General features: G+C 45.9%; 1 protein-coding gene across 1 annotated transcript in view; it reads right to left on the reverse strand.

The window, feature by feature from the left end:
- The window catches only part of VPS53 (VPS53 subunit of GARP complex), a 219,125-nt gene that overhangs the window by 118,660 nt on the left and 81,677 nt on the right, over nt 1-18,788 (reverse strand). Inside the window, exon 6 of the mRNA XM_017864189.1 lies at nt 3,192-3,278. Within this exon, the coding sequence (XP_017719678.1) occupies nt 3,192-3,278 (87 nt within the window). The remainder of the gene's footprint in view (nt 1-3,191; nt 3,279-18,788) is intronic.

Here is an 18,788-nt window from a genome sequence, read left to right on the forward strand (position 1 = left end):
AATCTATCCCTTCTCTCTATTCCTTGTTCAGGCCCTCAATGCTCTGCACTGGAGCTGACTGGTCTCTCTATTCCCAGGATCTCCCATCACTCCCGACCCCACAGCCTGTGTTTCTCTAGACAAACTAAACCACAAATTTTTCCCTAAACAAAGCCTTCAATGGCAGGGCATGCCAGGGGTACTCAGATAAAACCTACATGAGACCTCCCGCGAGACAGAATATCCATGGTTGATTTGCCTCAACAGTTGCCCATGGGCAGCGAAAACGGGCAGAGCTGAAGTGGGAGGTTTTAGAGTCAGACAGATCAAGGGCTGAACCCCAGCTCTACTACTCACCAACACTGCATCCTAGAACACGTTTCTCAGCCTCGCAGAGTCTCAGTTTTCTCATCCATAAGATGGGTAATCACAAAGATAATAATGATCCTAAAACCTAGTTCAGAAGGACGTTGTGAGGGCTACATTAGAGTGCTGGCACAGAGCAGCCAGCACAGTGCTGACACTGAAAGAGCTCAAGAAAGATCACTTCTCCGATGCAGGGAGGCCCCTGAAACTACTGCCACGGAATGAAAGATGAAATGCTCCTGATTACTGTAAATACAAATCGCATGCAGGACTGTGTAAAGACAATGCCAGGCTGGGCTGCCAGAATGAGCCAACAGCACATGATGTGCTTCCCCCTGCAGAGAGCCTATGAACAGACGTGCAGTCAGGGAGGTTTCACATCACCAAGATTCCTATCCCAGAAAAGTAGATGTTCATAGCTCTGGGAATGGAATGCAACCCTCGTGGAGAGCCTATAAACGGATGCATGGGGGGCGCCTGTCCACATGGATAAGATAGGGCTATAAACACCCTCATCTTGCCATGGCTCTTCTAGGCCTCTTTACGGTTAAGGCATACTACCTTCTGAGAATTTCTGGTCTAACCGGTTGTCTAGCTTCACATCCTGTTTCTCTGGATTGTTTGTAACCAGCTTTTGCTGCAACTGTTCCTGCTGATTAATATCTTGCTAATCATAGATTATGGAAAGACTGTATTCCTGTTTTAAGACTCTGTTAGAAATTACTGACGCACACACTATATTGTAAATTCTTATCTCTGTATACTGTACTTCTGCATACAGATGTTATGTTAAAGAATTACTTCATCCCCATGTGACCATCTCACCTCATAATTAAATGACCCTAAATCCTNGGATGCATGGGGGGCGCCTGTCCACATGGATAAGATAGGGCTATAAACACCCTCATCTTGCCATGGCTCTTCTAGGCCTCTTTACGGTTAAGGCATACTACCTTCTGAGAATTTCTGGTCTAACCGGTTGTCTAGCTTCACATCCTGTTTCTCTGGATTGTTTGTAACCAGCTTTTGCTGCAACTGTTCCTGCTGATTAATATCTTGCTAATCATAGATTATGGAAAGACTGTATTCCTGTTTTAAGACTCTGTTAGAAATTACTGACGCACACACTATATTGTAAATTCTTATCTCTGTATACTGTACTTCTGCATACAGATGTTATGTTAAAGAATTACTTCATCCCCATGTGACCATCTCACCTCATAATTAAATGACCCTAAATCCTTCACTAACCTACCCCCGGCCTCAATAAACTTAATAATAAATGCTGGCATATCCAGTGCATTGTTGGCACCGTGGGACCAGAAGGCGGTGACCCCCCTGGACCCAGCTTTCACTTTTCACTATCTGGTGTGTGTCTATTATTTCTCGACTTGCCAATCCGCCCGGGAACAAAGAGAGAGCCCGGCTGCATTGCGGGCTGCTGGCCAGATCCCGCAATACCCCCCTCACTCCCACCACTTCCTCCCTTCAGCACAGCAGCACTGTGCAGGAAAGCAAACTGCTTTAAAATAAGACATCTCATAACTTGGGAGCAAACTGTCAGTGCAAACCCCCTCGGTTGGAAGAGGAAGCATACTCCAGAACTCAGATTAGCATCATAAGGATATCAATAAATGCAATCAGCTCCAACAAAAGCAGCGTGGGACGCTCTCACTGATCACCATGCTTTGAGACTCCTGGGTGCTGCTGGGTGTGGTGCCTCCTTGGGGAAGGACCACAGAAAATCCAGGTCCCTAGAATATGCTCAGTGCTCTTCATATGTTTAATTTTCACAACAACCCTGTGAGGCAAATGCCATTATTCTTATTTTACAGTTGAAGAAACTGTAATCCTGAGACAATTGAGAGACAGGACATTACTGAGTCCGAATCTGAACCCAGGATCCAGCACTTCCCAGCGCCCCCCATGGGGGAGGAGAGGGTGAATGAATGCTGGGTTCTCAGTCTTCAGAGCAAGCTTCTGAGCACATCACTGGGGGACATAGATTCGTCAAGGGGGAACTCAACCAAAACCACACACACGGATCATGGGCAGGGGATATCCCCCCTCCCTGCATCCCTCCCTCCTCCCAGCTCCAGGACCATTCTCAGTGTGCACCAAGCTACACACCACACATCTCGATGGAGAAATGCATGCTACCAATACCAAGAGATGTTAGAGAAAGGAACATCCAAAATGACTAGGAAACTATTTTCAGAAAGGAGAAAAAAAAATTGCAGCCGGGCGCGAGGGCGCACACCTGTAATCCCAGCACTTTGACTGTGTAAAGGCCGGGCGTGGTGGCTCACGCCTGTAATCCCAGCACTTTGGGAGGCCGAGGCAAGCGGATCATGAGGTCAGGAGATCAAGACCATCCTGGCCAACGTGGTGAAACCTCGTCTCTACTAAAAATACAAAAATTAGCCGGGTGTGGTAGCATGTACCTGTAATCCCAGCTACTCAGGCGGCTCAGGCAGAGGAATCACTTGAACCTGGGAGGCAGAGGTTGTGGTGAGCCGAGATCACACCAATGCGCTCCAGCCTGACAATAGGGTAAGACTCCGTCAAAAAAGAAAAAAAAAACCCCAAAAAACAAAAAAACAAAAAAAGCTGCCTATTTAAACCCAGGGCTGCAAACGCAGGGCAGCAGAGATGGTGAGTCACTGCTGACCAGCAACTCCCCTTGAATTGATCTGAACGCTTTCCTAGGGGCTTGCTTTAGAGATGCAGATGACCGTGATTGGCAGGAGGTGACATTATTAGAAAAAGCTCCTTATTAGAATGCTTAGATGAGAAGCTCACTTCCTCTTTTGGTGCAAAAAAGTTAGGAAGAAATCAGAACTCACCATTTGCTCTGATTTTTCAGCTTTGTCTTTGATGTCTTTGATTTTGCCAAAGAGCTGCTGGATAGCTTTCTGAGCCTCTTCAAGTGCCTAGAGTAAGAGAAACACATGAAAAACAAGAGGCAGCTTGAGACAGCACCAGTCACTACGCTGTAATCCATGCTAGGCACAAAAGACATTTCCATAAAGCTCTCCTGACTCGTTGTGCTCATGCCAACGATTTTTCTGTACCAAAATAGTAGAGACCTATAGCGTCCGGTATCTGCGTACAGGCAAACACTCGGGACTCTTACCAACGTGCCTCACAAAGTTTTAACTTAAAACTAAATGATTCCCCCCATCTCAGTGATTACTGTACACGTTACTGATAACAGCAAATAGGACAAGTATATCTCTGTGTGTGGGTGTATGCAAGCAACCATGCAGAGTGACCTTCAAAGCCTCCTACAGAGGGACGGGGTAGCTCTAAATTGGGGCGAGGGAAAGCTCTGGACTTGGAAGTTCCAGACTGTGCCTTCAAAAAAGTCTGAACCGTGAATGGGGACTCCAGAACTGCAAAAAATCTTAAAGACTTTCATAGTAAGTCATTTGAAAACCAATGAAATGCACTTAGAAAGGAAGGCTGGACAGGGCACAGTGGCTCATGCCTGTAATCCGAGCACTTTGGGAGGCCAAGGCAGGCGGATCACGAGGTCAGGAGGTCGAGACCATCCTGGCTAACACAGTGAAACCCGTCTCTACTAAAAATACAAAAAATTAGCCGGGCGTGGTGGCAGTGCCTGTAGTCCCAGTTACTCGGGAGGCTGAGGCAGGACAACGGCATCAACCCGGGAGGCGGAGCTTGCAGTGAGCCGAGATCGTGCCACTGCACTCCAGCCTGGGAGACAGACAGAGCGAGAATCCGTCTCAAAAAAAAAAGGGGGGGGGGGAGGCACTGAATGCTAACGGTGGCTCACACCTGTAATCCCAGCACTTCAGAGGCTGAGGCAGGAGGATTGCTTGAGCCCAGGAGTTCAAGACTAGCCTGGGGAACATGGTGAGACTCAGTCTCTGAGAAGAAAAAAAAAAAAGTTAGCTAGCCAGACAAGGTGGCACACGCCTGTAGTCTCAACTACCTGGGAGGCTGAGGTGGGAAGATTACTTGAGCCTGGGAGGTCAAGGCTGCAGTGAACTGTGATCATGCCACTGCACTCCAGCCTGGTGACTGAGCAAGACCTTGTCTCAAAAAACAAGCAAAAAGCTAATGGTGAGCCCAGTATTTCCACTGACATAAAAACCTGCAAAGACGGATGCTATACAATAAAAGTATCACAACACGGCTGCAGCTTCTGCCAGGAGGGGAAGCAACATGAGGGCAGCTATGAGACGTGGAGCCCAGAAAGTGTCTGTGAGCGCCAGCAGCCTGTGGACGTGCACAGACCATATGCACTGTAATAAAGACGATGAATTCCTGCGGCAGTTACAGTACTAGGCACGAGTCAGCATCTCCTTAACTCACTCCTTCAGTCATTCAATGAGTATTTACTGAATGCCTCCCATACACCAGGCTTGATTCTGAGCATTGGGAATCCAATGGGAAACAAGACAGTATGGTCCCTCTCTCTATCCTCAAGGAACAAACTTACTTTGAGAAGTAAGTAAGGGGGAGGAGATCCTGGAAAAACAACAAAATAAAGAAACAAGTGTGTCTTTATTTTGGACACACAGGTGTTCCTAAGTGTGACAGGTGTGGTGAAGTTATGCGGAGTGATGAGAATAAGGCAAATGGTGGTCACGGAAGGTCTCCTGAGAAAGAGCACGCGAATCAGGGCTGTGGGAGGAGGAGGTGTCAGAATTTGTAGATTTGGAGTAACAGGATTTTTTTTTTTCTTTTTTTTTGGCATGGAGTCTCGCTCTGTTGCCCAGGCTGGAGTGCTGTGGCGCCATCTCAGCTCACTGCAACCTCCGCCTCCCAGGTTCAAGCAATTCTCCTGCCTCAGCCTCCTGAGTAGCTGGGACTACAGGCGCCCGCCACCACGCCCTGCTGATTTTTTGTATTTTTAGTAGAGACGGGGTTTCACCGTGTTAGCCAGGATGGTCTTGATCTCCCGACCTCGTGATCCACCTGCCTCGGCCTCCCAAAGTGCTGGCATTACAGACATAAGCCACGGCACCCGGCCTGGAGTAAGAGGATTTTAAGCAGAGAGAACAGCAAATGCCAAGACCCTGACAGAGAAAGACCTCAATGTTTTGGAGGTCCAAAAAGAAAGACAGTAGGTGGTAGTGTAATATCGCAGTGGGAAGTGTCTAGAAATAATCTGGAGGGGTAGGCAGGAGCCAGGGCATGGAGGGGCTCAAAGCATGAGCATTCTGGTCTAGTGAAAATGAGAAGCCACTGAAGGGTTTTAAACGAGGGAGAGATGTACAGTTTACTTGTATAAAAGACTGTCCTGGCTGTTACGTGGCAAGAGAGTTGTGCAGGGGCAGGAGGGAAAGCAGGAGGGAAAGGCCTGTGAAAAGTTGCTACAGCTGTCCCCACGAGACGGTGGAGGTCTAGACAAGGCAGCCGGTGCTGACGGGAAGACGCGGAGCGATTCAGGGTTTCTAGGAAGCTCTAATGCATAGGACTCACTGACGGACTCTGGGTGGGGAATGAGGGTGAGGGAAGAACCAAGGGTGACTCCGGGGTTTTGGTTCACTGACTGAACTAGGGAATGCAGGAGGAGGACGGGTTCGACAGGCAGGTATGTTGTGGTGGCTGGGAGGGAAGAGTCCCATCTGCAATACGTTAAGGGCACCTGGGCTGGGGCTGGAATGTGTCCCCAAAGCCATGTGTTGGAAACATAATCCCCAGTGCAACGGTACTGACACGCAGGGCCTTTACGAGGTGACCAGGTCATGAGGGGTTTACCCTCATGAATGAACGAATGGCATCATCCCGAGAGTGGGTTCTTGATAAAGGATCTGTTCAGCCACTTTCTCAGGCATGTGCACACTTTCTTGCCTTCCACCTCTGCCATGGGACCACACGGTGAGAAGCCTTCTCCATAAGAAGCCCTTGCCAGATGTGGGCCCGTTGGCCTTGAACTTCCCAGCCTCCAGAATTGCAAGAAAGAAATCTCTTTTCTTTATAAATGATTGTCTGTACTATTCTGTTACAGTAACATAAAACAGACTAAGAAAACTGGTATCAAGAAGTGGGCTATTGCTATAGTAAATACCTGAAAACATGGCTTTGGAACTGGGTAATGGATAGATGTGGAACAGTTTTGAAGTGAATGCTGGAAAAAGCCTGTATTGCTATGAACAGAGTGCTAACGGGGATTCGACTAACGGGGATTCAGCTGAGGGGATTCGGCTGAAGGGGATTCGGCTAAGGGGGATTCAGCTATGGGCTCAGAAGAAAAACAGAAATGCAGAGAAAGTCTGGAACTTCTTAGAAATGACTTAGTGGTTGTGACAGAGTGTTGGCAGAAATACAGACAGGAACCTGGGCACGGTGGCTCACGCCTGTCATCCCAGTACTTTGGGAGGCCAAGGCGGGCGGATCACCTGAAGTCTGGAGTTCAAGACTAGCCTGACCAACATGGTGAAACCCCATCTCTATGAAAAATACAAAAATTAGCTGGCATGGTGGCGGGCGCCTGTAATCCCAGCTACTTGGGAGGCTGAGGCAGAAGAATCACTTAAACCCAGGAGGCGGAGGCTGCAGTGAGCTGAGATAGCACCATTGCATTCCAACCTGGGTGACAAGAGCAAGACTCTGTCTCCACCAAAAAAAAGATAGCTTACTTGAGATCAAGTAGAGACATTAAGGTGGACATAAGATTCTGGAGCTGGAAAGAGAGGTGATAGGCTGGGATTTAAATTCAGAAGTCATTACTTTAGAGATGATATTTAAGTCTGTAAGATTAGAAGAAGTCACCTAGGAAGAGAGAATAGACAGAGAAGAGAAGACGGCACAGGGCTAACCCTTTGGTATGCCAGTATTCCAACGTCTAACATAAAAAAAGCAGAGATGCAGAGAAAAACTACCAGTGACATGAGAAAAAATCAGGGACAATGGGTGTTACAGAAGCCAAACAAAAGTGTCTGAAGGAGGAGGAAAGAGTGATTGTGCCTTCTGTTGTTAAAAACTCACGTAAGATGCCAGGTGCGGTGGTTCATGCCTGTTACCCCAGCACTTTGGGAGGCCAAGGTGGGTGGATCACCTGAGGACAGGAGTACAAGACCAGCCTGACCAATATGATGAAACCCTATCTCTACTCAAAATACGAAAATTAGCCGGGCGTGGTGGCGGGCGCCTGTAGTCCCAGCTATTCAGGAGGCTGAGACAGGAGAATTGCTTGAACCCGGGAGGCAGAGGTTGCAGTGAGCCAAGATTATGCCATTGCACTCCAGCCTGGGTGACAAGAGCAAAACTCCGTCAAAAAACAAACAAACAAAAAAAAAACTTCATGTGGATCACGAAGTCAAGAGTTCGAGACCAGCCTGACCAACATGGTGAAACCCCATCTCTACTAAAAATACAAAAATTAGCCAGGCATGGTGGCACGTGCCTATAATCCCAGCTACTCAGGAGGCTGAGGCACGAGAATCGCTTGAACCCAGGAAACAGAAGCTACAGCGAGCCAAGATCATGCCATTGCACTCCAGCCTGGGCAACAGAGCGAGACTCCATCTCAAAAAAAAAAAAAAAAAAAAAAAAATGAAGACACCCGCTACTGATTTTGACAACAGGGAAGCTGTTGGTGACCCTGACAAGAGCAGTCTCAGTGCAGTTAAGGGAATGGACAGCGATGAAAGGATGAAGCAGAGGCTGTGGTCACAGAGCAGGCCAGCAAAGGATGGCTGTGGGCTGAAGCCAGTCTGCCACATCCACCACCTATTTTTGTAAACAATGTGTTTTTGGAACACAACCAAACCCATTTGTTTAAGCATTGTTTATGGGGATTTTGCCACACAATGGCAGAGATAAAGAGTTACAACAGAGACCATATGGTCAGTAAAGGCTAAAATATTTACTATCTAGCCCTTAACAGAAAGTTTGCTGACCCTGGTATAGACTTTTTTTTTTCCCCAAGAAGTTTTGCTATGAGAAGGGAAGAAAAATCGGGCAATAGATGGGGTAAAAGGAGTAATTTTTAAAGATGAGAAATGCCTGCATACGTCTGCTTGGGAATGATCTAGCAGGAGAGAAATTTATTTGGGAGGGTAACGGGTTAATTACAGAAAAGGACTTTTTGAAACATAATGTTCTTGAATTGTTTAGTGCAGGGGACCCCAAGCCCTGGGCCGTGGGCCAGTACCAGTCCGTGGCCTCAGAGGAACTGGGTTGCACAGCAGGAGGCAAGCGGCGGGCAAGTGAACAACCATGACCTTCTGAGCTCCCCGTCCTCAGATCAGCGGAGGCATTAGATTCTCAGAGGAGTGTGAACCACAGCAGGAGGTGAGCGGCGGGCAAGTGAGTGAGCACGACCGCCTGAGCTCCCCGTCCTCCGATCAACGGGGGCATCAGATTCTCAGAGGCGCGCGAATCCTATTATGAACAGTGCACGTGAGGGATCTAGGTTGTGTGCTTCTTAACGGAATCAATCTAATGCGTGGTTATCCGAGGTAGAACAGTTCCATCCTGAAACTGTGTCCCCCTCCCCGGTCCATGGGAAAACTGTCTTCCAAAAAACTGCTCCCTGGTGCCAAAAAGGCTGGGGACCACTGGTTTAGTGTATGAGTATTAGCCCTTTAGCAGGGTTATAAGTATCCTTTAGAACGGGGACCAAGGATACGAACAGTATTCCTGTAAACCTATAGCTAAGCCAATCACCCATCTACTTTACCAGGGACACGCTGAGTTTATGACTCAGTATTAGTAGCTCCCTTTCCTTCTCAAAGTGACTCTGGTGATAAATCACACGGTCACCTCACCTACAGCATCTAACCAAGGCTACAGCACAGCGGGACCTTGGCAAACATCACCCGCTGATTAAAAGCGCCACGGCGCACCTGTCAGAGTGCCGGTGCTGAGGCTGCTGCTCTGAGCAAGTGTGCTCGTAACCATTCCTCTAACTTCAGGCACCACCATGAGCGGTGGCTCAAAATCACAGCTTCAGGCTTTCTGTAAGTGTTCTCTATTTGGCTGATACAGAGTCTAATGTCCAAGACGCTACATGGGATCAGTAAATACTAAACCCACTGAAGCCTTCTAAAAAAGGTTGGATCGTGGAGTTAAAAGTACGACAGAGGCCTCTGTAGGCAACTGACCACCAGAAAGGACGGATCTTCTTGGACACAGCTCGCATGGAATTCTGTGACACTGCAGGTCATGTCATGTTATGGGGACATGCTAATGGGATCGCAGCCACTGTATTCTAGCCAAACACCCCAAAACATGACATTCAGCTAAGAAAGGCAAAAAAGGGGCTAAGTTATACGCTGAGGTCTCACATCTGAAGATGTCTGCATGATCCCATCTCAGAGAAAGGGTTTCTATTCCTTTCTCTCGTATGTTAAACCTGGCATCCTACCAGAACTGTCTCTGCTGAAGGTATCGCTTTTTTCTTCCAGCAAACACAATCTTACATGTCACAGTCTCCAAGACAGATAAACTATCTGCCAGACTTTTTTCTGGACGGAATGCTTTTGCTTGTTATAATAATGTACTGAAGTTGGGGAAATTTAATATAATTCATTTTGCAGAGTTTAAAACGCTCCTCTGAAGTATTCATGCTATCAAGCAAGTCCATTCTCAACACATACCCTAATATTTGACATCTAACCTCTGATCATCAGTCATATAGAAAGAACATTGTTTTGCAACTGGAAGAATCATATGACCTACAAGCAGTTAAGGGTTTTTAAGAAATACCAAAATACCTTTACTACCAGGCTAATCAGAAAAGGTGCTGAAAGAATGATTCTGGCACTGTCCCTAGACACTTTTTAAAATAAAAATGTGGTTGGCCAGGCTGGGGGGCAGTGGCTCACGCCTATAATCCCAGCACGCTGGGAGGCTGAGAGTGGACTACTTGAGGCCAGGAGTTCGAGACCAGTCTAACTAACATGGCGAAATCCCATCTCTACTAAAAATACCAAAAAAATTAGCTGAGTGTGCTAGTGCACGCCTATAGTTCCAGCTACTCAGGAGGCTGAGGCACAAGAATCACTTAAGCCCAGGAGGCGGAGTGAGCTTAAGTGAGCCAAGATTGTGCCACTGCACTCCAGCCTGAGTGACAGAAAAAGACTCTGTTTCAAAAAAAAAAAAAAAAAAAGTAGGCCGGGCACAATGGCACACACCTGTAATCCCAGCACTTTGGGAGGCTGAGGCAGGTGGATCATGAGGTCAACAGATCAAGACCATCCTGACCAACATGGTGAAACCCCATCTCTACTAAAAATACAAAAATTAGCCAGGCGTGGTGGCACGTAATCCCAGCTACTTGGGAGGTTGAGGCAGAGGAATTGCTTGAACCAGGGAGTCAGAGGTTGCAGTACGCTGAGATTGCGCCATTGCACTCCAGCCTCGTGACAGAGTGAGACTTCCTCTAAAAAAAGAAAAAAAAAAAGTAATAATAAAATTAAAAGGTGGCTACTTTCCATTGCAAGCTGTATGTGGATTAAAAACAGAACTAATCACTCCAAAAAATGTCTGCATTTAATCTACCCCACTAGAGTTTCTGAACAGAACATAGGAGCTACAGCCTATATCTAAAGGTGTTCTAAAGCGGCGACTGTCGTGGCCCTCTTTAGGACTCAAATTCTAAACACACAGCCTGCATCCGAAAGCGTCATAAAGCAGCGACTGCGTTTAATCTGCCCCTACTGGAGTTTCTAAACTGAGTACCGGAGTCACAGCCTGTATCTGACAATGTTATAAAGCGGCCCTCTTTTAAGACTCAAATTCTGTAAACAGGAGATGAAAAGCAACCCACTGAATGAGCCCAGAAGGTTCAGCAAAGCCTGTTTCAGTATCTCTCTGTTTCTGTGCACCCTAACTGTAGCCGCTACTCTGAATCTTCCTTGCCTCCTGGGAGAGACACTGAGCAGGCTCTTAAAGCCACAGGAGGTGGTGTGTGCAGAAGATAAGGAGTGCAGAACCTGGCACAGACTCTACTGCTTTCTTCTTTCTCTTTTTTCTTTTTGCAGAACTGTTGTTTGCCACCTTCGTAGATAGAGGGGCTCTGATTCACTGGAAATGCGTTAAGAAATAAGCGTCCTCTCTGGCTCTGAGGTGCATCTAATTTTGCAGTTTGCACTATCAGAGAATTATGTTGCCTTTATCCTGTGAGTCCACAGGCAGCCTTTCAGAGATTTTAAGCTGATTTAAAGACTTTTGTTGGCTTTAGACTGTTCTGTGAAAAATATAAGGTGCTATTATTCAAGGTCACTGGGAAGAAAATTATATTTTTCCACTATTTTGCTACCATTTCTGTTTTCCAGCTTAACACCTATCTGCTGGTTCCCTTTTCTTTTCTATTATATGGAAAAGCAACATGCTGGGCCAGGTGCAGTGGCTCATGCCTGTAATCCCAGCACTTTGGGAGGCCAAGGTGGGCAAATCACCCAAGGTCAGGAGTTCGAGACCAACCTGGCCAACACAGTGAAACCTCGTCTTTTCTAAAAATACAGAAAGTAGCCAGCCATCATGGTACACACCTGTAATCCCAGCTACTGGGGAGGCTGAGGCAGGAGAATCGCTTAAACCTAGGAGATGGAGGATGCAGTGAGCCAAGATTGTGCCACTGCACTCCAACCTGGGCAACAGAGTGAGACTCTGAGAAGAAAAGAAAAAGAGAAGGAAAAAGGAAAGAAAAGAAAAAAGGAGAGAGAGAGAGAAAGGGAAGGGAAGGGGAGGGGGAAGGAAGGAAAACAGAGAGAGAGAGAAAAAAGGAAAGGAAGGAGAAAGAAAGAAAGAAAGAAAGAAAGAAAGAAAGAAAGAAAGAAAGAAAGAAAGAAAGAAAGAAAAGAGAAAGAAAGGCAGAGAGAGAAAAGAGAAAAGAAAAGAAAAGGAAAGGAAAAGGAGAGGAGAAAGGAGAAAAGAAAGAGAAAAAGAAAGGAGGGAAGGAGGGAAAAGAAAGAAGGGGAAGGGAGGAAAGGAGGAACGGGGGGAGGGAGCAAGCAACATGCTGTATGAGTTAAAAGCAAGGGGTTTTGAACTAGCAGACTGGGATTCAAATCTTGGCTCTGCCAGTTACTGTATGATTTCTGTCAAGCCTCTTATCCTCAAGCAGTTTCATCATTTCCAGAATGAAAATTCTATCAGCTACCTGAAAGGTAGTAAGGAATAGGAGAGTAGCAAATATCTTTGGAATCGTTTACCCAACACTCTTCCCCTCCGCATGCGAAATCTTCCTTTCACCGTGTTTCTACAGTCTGCTGTCCAAGAGCTGATCGGGCCCTCGTTGGACCAGTTTTCCCACTATTTTTTTTTTTTTTTTTTTTTTCCGAGGCGGAGTCTCGCTCTGTCGCCCGGGCTGGAGTGCAGTGGCCGGATCTCAGCTCACTGCAAGCTCCGCCTCCCGGGTTTATGCCATTCTCCTGCCTCAGCCTCCCGAGTAGCTGGAACTACAGGCGCCCGCCACCTCGCCCGGCTAGTTTTGTATTTCTAGTAGAGACGGGGTTTCACCGTGTTAGCCAGGATGGTCTCGATCTCCTGACCTCGTGATCCGCCCGTCTCGGCCTCCCAAAGTGCTGGGATTACAGGCTTGAGCCACCGCGCCTGGCCCCACGATTTTTTTTTTAGGCGGAGTCACATTCCGTCGTGGCACAATCTTGGCTCGCTGCAACTTCCGCCTCCTGGGTTCAAGTAATTCTCTTGCCTCAGCCTCCCGAGCAGCTGGGATGACAGGCACCCGCCACCACACTCAGCTAATTTTTGTATTTTCAGTAGAGACAGGGTTTCACCGTGTTGGCCAGGCTGGTCTCAAACACCTGACCTCAGGTGATCCACCTGCCTCAGCCTCCCACAGTGCTGGGATCCCAGGCGTGAGCCCCCAGAATTAGAATTGGGAAAAAGCATTTGTCTCTCGCGAGTGGTAGGAGTCCCAAGATGTGAAACTGAGTTAGAGAGCAGCGAAGTTCCCCAGGAAGGGGAGGAGGCCGGACTACAGGTAGAGATGATGAAGCCGACACACACACACACACACACACACACGCACGCACGCACACACAGAGAGACACTGAGCGTTACTCCAGTCTTTGGCTTCAGTTGTTTGACAAGCCCAGCGGAGACGCTGTTCTTCTGATGGTCAGACTTGTTCAACTTCTTCCAACGAGACATAACAGGATCCTTCCTAATAATCCCCCTTTTTGCCTAAACCTGTTTGAATTGGGATTTTTGTCATCTGCAACCAAGACAGTCTTGAATGAATTTATAAAGCACTCGGCTCACAGAAAGTCCTCACTTAATGGCAACTATGAGTATTCCCACCTCTCTCAGATGGAGTAGGGTATTTCAGATGAGACTACCCTCTAAGAATCAAAGGTTGTTACTCACCTTTCAGACCTCTGTAAATAAGATAGCTAAGTTCAGTATTTGCAGGCAGACTCAGAAGAACGGCTCATGGATTAAGAGGATGGAATTTTCGAACCATGCTGAAAATGAGGCATTCTCCAGAAAAAACTGGTCTTTTGTTCATTCATTCAATTAAAGAGTGAGTGCCTATTACATGCACTGTGCTAGATACTGAGAGAAAAAGATCACTGGACAGGGGATGTGTCTTTAAAGGGACTGTAAGGAATACACGTCTGAATTATAAACAGCTGTCAGATGACAGTGCTACAAAAAGCCATGAATAAAGAATGGAAGCAGCTGGACGCGGTGGCTCACGCCTATAATCCCAGCACTTTGGGAGGCCGAGGTGGGCGGATCACAAGGTCAGGAGAAAAGGTCAGGAGATCAAGACCATCCTGACTAACACAGTGAAACCCCGTCTCTGCTAAAAATACAAACAATTAGCCGGGCATAGTGGCGGGGGCCTGTAGTCCCAGCTACTCGGGAGGCTGAGTCAGGAGAACGGCGTGAACCCGGAAGGCGGAGCTTGCAGTGGGCCGAGATCGTGCCACTGCACTCCAGTCTGGGCGACAGAGTGACACTCTGCCTTAAAAAAAAAAAAAGAGGCAGCATCATTTGGAAAGCCAGGCGGTCCTCCAGAGAGCAGACACACAGATGAGTGCTACCACCTCTGATAAGCCCTTACCACATCCACTGAGGGTGGACACCGAGCGTTAAGTAGCCTCTATTTAGAGAAAGTCTCTTCTTTTGTTACTGCTGACCATCCTGGCACCACGGAGAGCTGTTGCTATGGAAACAAGGCATCCCCAGCTGAAAGAGAGGTGCTTCAGCCAGCCTCAGCAATGGTAACAATGCAGCCGGCTCCCCACGATGGTGCTCAACAGCAGCAGAGGCTGCAGGATTCTCGCAGCCACAGATGGCTGCACATCTACAACTCTGTGCGTCCCTACGCGTCGAGAACTCAACCAGGACCACCCTGGTCAAATGCCAGATGGCGCCCATCAGATGAGAATCACTGATGTTCACACAAATTCCTCCACAGTCCATGCAGGAACCTTGAGTATAAAAAGGCTTTATTTAAAGCACAGATTTCTTTCCAAGTTTGTGAACCAAAAACCAAAGGCCTGTAAAGAGCAAAGGGAGTCATTCTCACCTTATTTGTTAAAATGTTCTGTTCCATGTAAGTTACTTTTATTTATGATTTCTGCAAACCAGATCCACTGAAAATGTGAACCAAAGAGCTCATTTTATTGTTTTAGGAGACAAGCCAGAAATTAAAATCACAAGATGAGTCTAGGAAACAAGTTCAGCAGTGCCCAAATAAGACTAAGTATTTACGTTCTAAAGTTCTGCCTGTGTCTGTTGTCACCCCTAACTTACAACAAGTTAGCCCCGAAATAGCTAAGAGTGATGGATGCGTTCCTGCAGCTTCCTCTGATGAAAGGCAACCCCTGAGGATGAGAGCATGTCAAGCAACACCTCCAAGTGGCAAAAGAGAAGGAAATGTTTAAGCAAAAGTTTCTGCTGCTTTTGCTGAATGAAAGGTAAAGAAATTCAATATTTTTGGAAATGGGGCACACTAAAAGGAACAACTTGTCCAAGTTCAACAAACTACGACGCTTCCCAAACAGCCAGGACTCTTACAAAGGACGACGTTTCCCAAATAGCCAGGACTTCCAGTTGCCAAGTTCGAGGCTACCAACTTCATTCTAATTCCCCATATCTTACTATTATTTCTCATTTTAGCCACTTAATAACTTTGACCTATATTGTAAGTCTTCATTCAGGAGAAAACATCCTTTCGCGGTGACAACTGGATGTTCCCTCAGCTGACTTTTTGAGATACCTTCTGTACCAAATGCCCTTCAGGCTGTGAGGATTCATCTGCATGCTTTTTCTCTATTCCTGGTTCACTTACTCTCTTTAGGGCCTCACTGGTGCCTGTATTTTCAGCAGCACAGGTGTGCAGAATACACAGAGTTCTCTTTTCAACCTGGGTTCTTCTCTCAGTCCGGTTTATTCATTGTACTGAGAGGGACAAACCTGGCTAACGAGGCCATGGTCATCACCATTATTTGGACAGTTAGCCTTCCAGGCTCCACAGCAAAACAAGTGACTCCCAAATCTGCTTTTAAATGTTTGTCACCGTTTAAAGAGAATTTAGTATGGAAAAGTATGCAGCATAGTGGGAATGAGAAAATCTGCATCTGTGATTAACTCACATAGTGTGATTTTGGGCACGTCACAGAACCGATGCGGGCCCATCTCTTCATCTATAAAATGGGGAGAAGAGCATCTACGTGGCCTAATTCACACATCTTTGTAAAGATGTGAATCGAATAAATCAAGTAAAATAATATATGCAACAAGGTAAACATTTATAGTGTAATAAAACATTAGCATTACAGATCAAGACAAATGACTCAAAATGTTATGTTCTGCAAAAGCGACTTAAAATGTGTCTTTGCTTAGAGTGAATGAATCAAGAAGGACAGACCAGCCTTGCAACAGTACACCCTTAATTACAGAGATCTGGAAAATTCCAGGGCGGACAAACCATCTTAGAACCTGCCCATAAGACACCAGTGACCAGAAATCTCTAAAGACTAGAATCTCTACGTCTTCAAAGAAAAAAAAGTTTATTTCTGACTTATCAGAAGTAGCACTTTGCCTAGCCTATAATTCTACTGTTATCACAGGAGTAGGAGTGGGCTGTGTGTGTCTCGACCATTCCCTTGTAACTAGGAACAAGAAAAGCTCAAGTACCACAAGGAGACGGAAGTTAAGAATTCGGTCTGAGATGGGGTAAAGCCCCCTCAAAAACACCTTTTCTCCTGCTTTAAAGACAGTATTTCAATCATCAAACTTACTTGGGGCCAGGCACAGTGGTTCACACCTGTAATCACAACACTTTGGGAGGCAGAGGCAGGCGGATCACCTCAGGTTGGGTGTTTGAGACCAGCCTGGCCAACCTGGTGAAACCCCATCTCTAGCAAAAATACAAAAATTAGCCAGGTGTGGTGGTGGGCACCTGTAATCCCAGCTACGCAGGAGTCTGAGGCAGGAGAATCATTTGAACCCAGGAGGCGGAGGTTGCAGTGAGCTGAGATCACTCCTCCATCCTGGGCGACAGAGTGAGACTCCATCTCAAAAAAAAAAAAAAAAAAATCTGCTTGGTAGTAAGTATATCTCCAGAAGAAATGCCCCCCTCCAAATTGGGGGTCATTATGAAAGTGGTGCTAATAGATTTTTGCCTAACATCCATATTCCTTGTATCACATACAATACCTAGAAATTATCACAGCATCCGTTCTGTCTACAATACAATACAGAAACAGAAATTAGAAACCCTGGCGTGGGATCCAATAATATACGGAGGATGACAAGTTTCTGATGTATTTTAGAGCTTTAATCTAGAAGACTACAAAACACCAGGCCGAAACAGATGTATTATCTTTGGTTTTGCAGAACTAATCTCCTTCCAGAGGAGACCTTGGAGTCCAAATTGGAGCAAAGGAAATGTTATAGTTATAGACTCTTGAAAATGGAGATTGACAGATGGAGATGCTGATGGCACCACCACAACACGAACCTGGGCTCTTTCCAATACTGTTTCTGCGGATGAAAGAGGGAAAAGGAAAAAGGAGGCCAAGTTCTTCCATGAAGACAGAATTCCAAATTCCCATCCATTGTACAAACGTATCTCAGTGACTTCTTGTATCAAGGACCTGAAAGCCAGAAGGCTTTGCTCTGTTGGCAGTAACACTGCAATGTTTCTAACGCACAACCTCAAACCGAGAATGGAATTTTCCTCACACAATTTCTAACTACTGGCAATCAAAAGCGAGAGTGACCTGAGTACCAGCCAAAGCAGTTACAGTAGTGATGAATGGCATTTTCCTCTTGAGATGCACAGTCTAGTTTGAACTTGTGACTGCCTCTAACACGGAAATAAGTAGATGGCGAGTCATGCTTGACCTTCTTTCTTGGCTCCTGAAGACTGCCAGTTTATATGGAGATGGCTCAGAAGAACAATAAACTTCAGTATTCCTTCTTGGCACATTATTTTCCTAAAACGATTTTCAATAATCGTGTTGCAGGAAAGTGGGACTTGAAGTTTCTAAGGTCAGGAAGGAAACAGTCCAACTGTTGGACTAGTTAACTAAATAAAAGAAAAACTCGGATGGTTTTATTTTTGCGGGAGAGAACATCTCCATGATGAGGCACTGCATACAAAAGCTTCAGATTCTTGCTAATCAGAAACACGTTGTCTATATTAATTAAATGAAGACAGAACAGACGCTTGTGTTAATGCCCCTGAGTCTGTGGAGAGAGTGAATCTGTGAAAGTTCAGAACAACATGGAACAATGTTTCTAAAGAGATGAAATATTGCAATGATTAAAAATGACCATGTGACCCAGCAATTCCACTCCAAGGTACACAGCAAAAGGAAACAAAGCAGAAACTCCAACAGGTATTTGTAGGCCAATACTCACAGCAGCACTGTTCACAAAAGCCAAACGGTGGAAACAATCCAAGTGTCCACGGACAGACAAATGGATACACACCACGTGGTCGGCCTATACCACGGAATACTATTCAGCCGTCGGCCTACACCACGGAATATTATTCAGCCGTAAAAAAGAAAGTGCTGATACAGGCTAATCATGGATGAATCCTGAAGACAACAGAAGTGAAATACACCAGATACAAAGGGTTGAATATTGTAGAATTCCATTTATATTAATATAAAGTACACAGAATAGGCAAATTCATAGAGACAGAAAGTAAAATAGAGGTCGCAAGAGGTTGAGGAAAGTGGGCAGGGGAAGGAATGACTTAATTAGTGGTTTTAATGGTTACAGAGTTTCTATTTGGGGTGATGAATAAATTTCAGAAATAGTGGTAGTGGTGGTTGTACATTATGAATGTAATTAATACCACTAATTATACACTTAAAATGTTAAAATAATAAATTATGTATTTATATATTTTTTTTTACACGGTTTAAAAAATGTAATATTAAAAACCACTGAACGGTATACTTCAAATAGATGAATTATATGTGAATTATAACTCACAAATGCTGTTAAAATATAGCTATATAAAA

The sequence above is a fragment of the Rhinopithecus bieti genome, unplaced genomic scaffold (genome assembly GCF_001698545.2).
Source record: "Rhinopithecus bieti isolate Rb0 unplaced genomic scaffold, ASM169854v2 scaffold_22, whole genome shotgun sequence".
Lineage (NCBI taxonomy): Eukaryota > Metazoa > Chordata > Mammalia > Primates > Cercopithecidae > Rhinopithecus > Rhinopithecus bieti.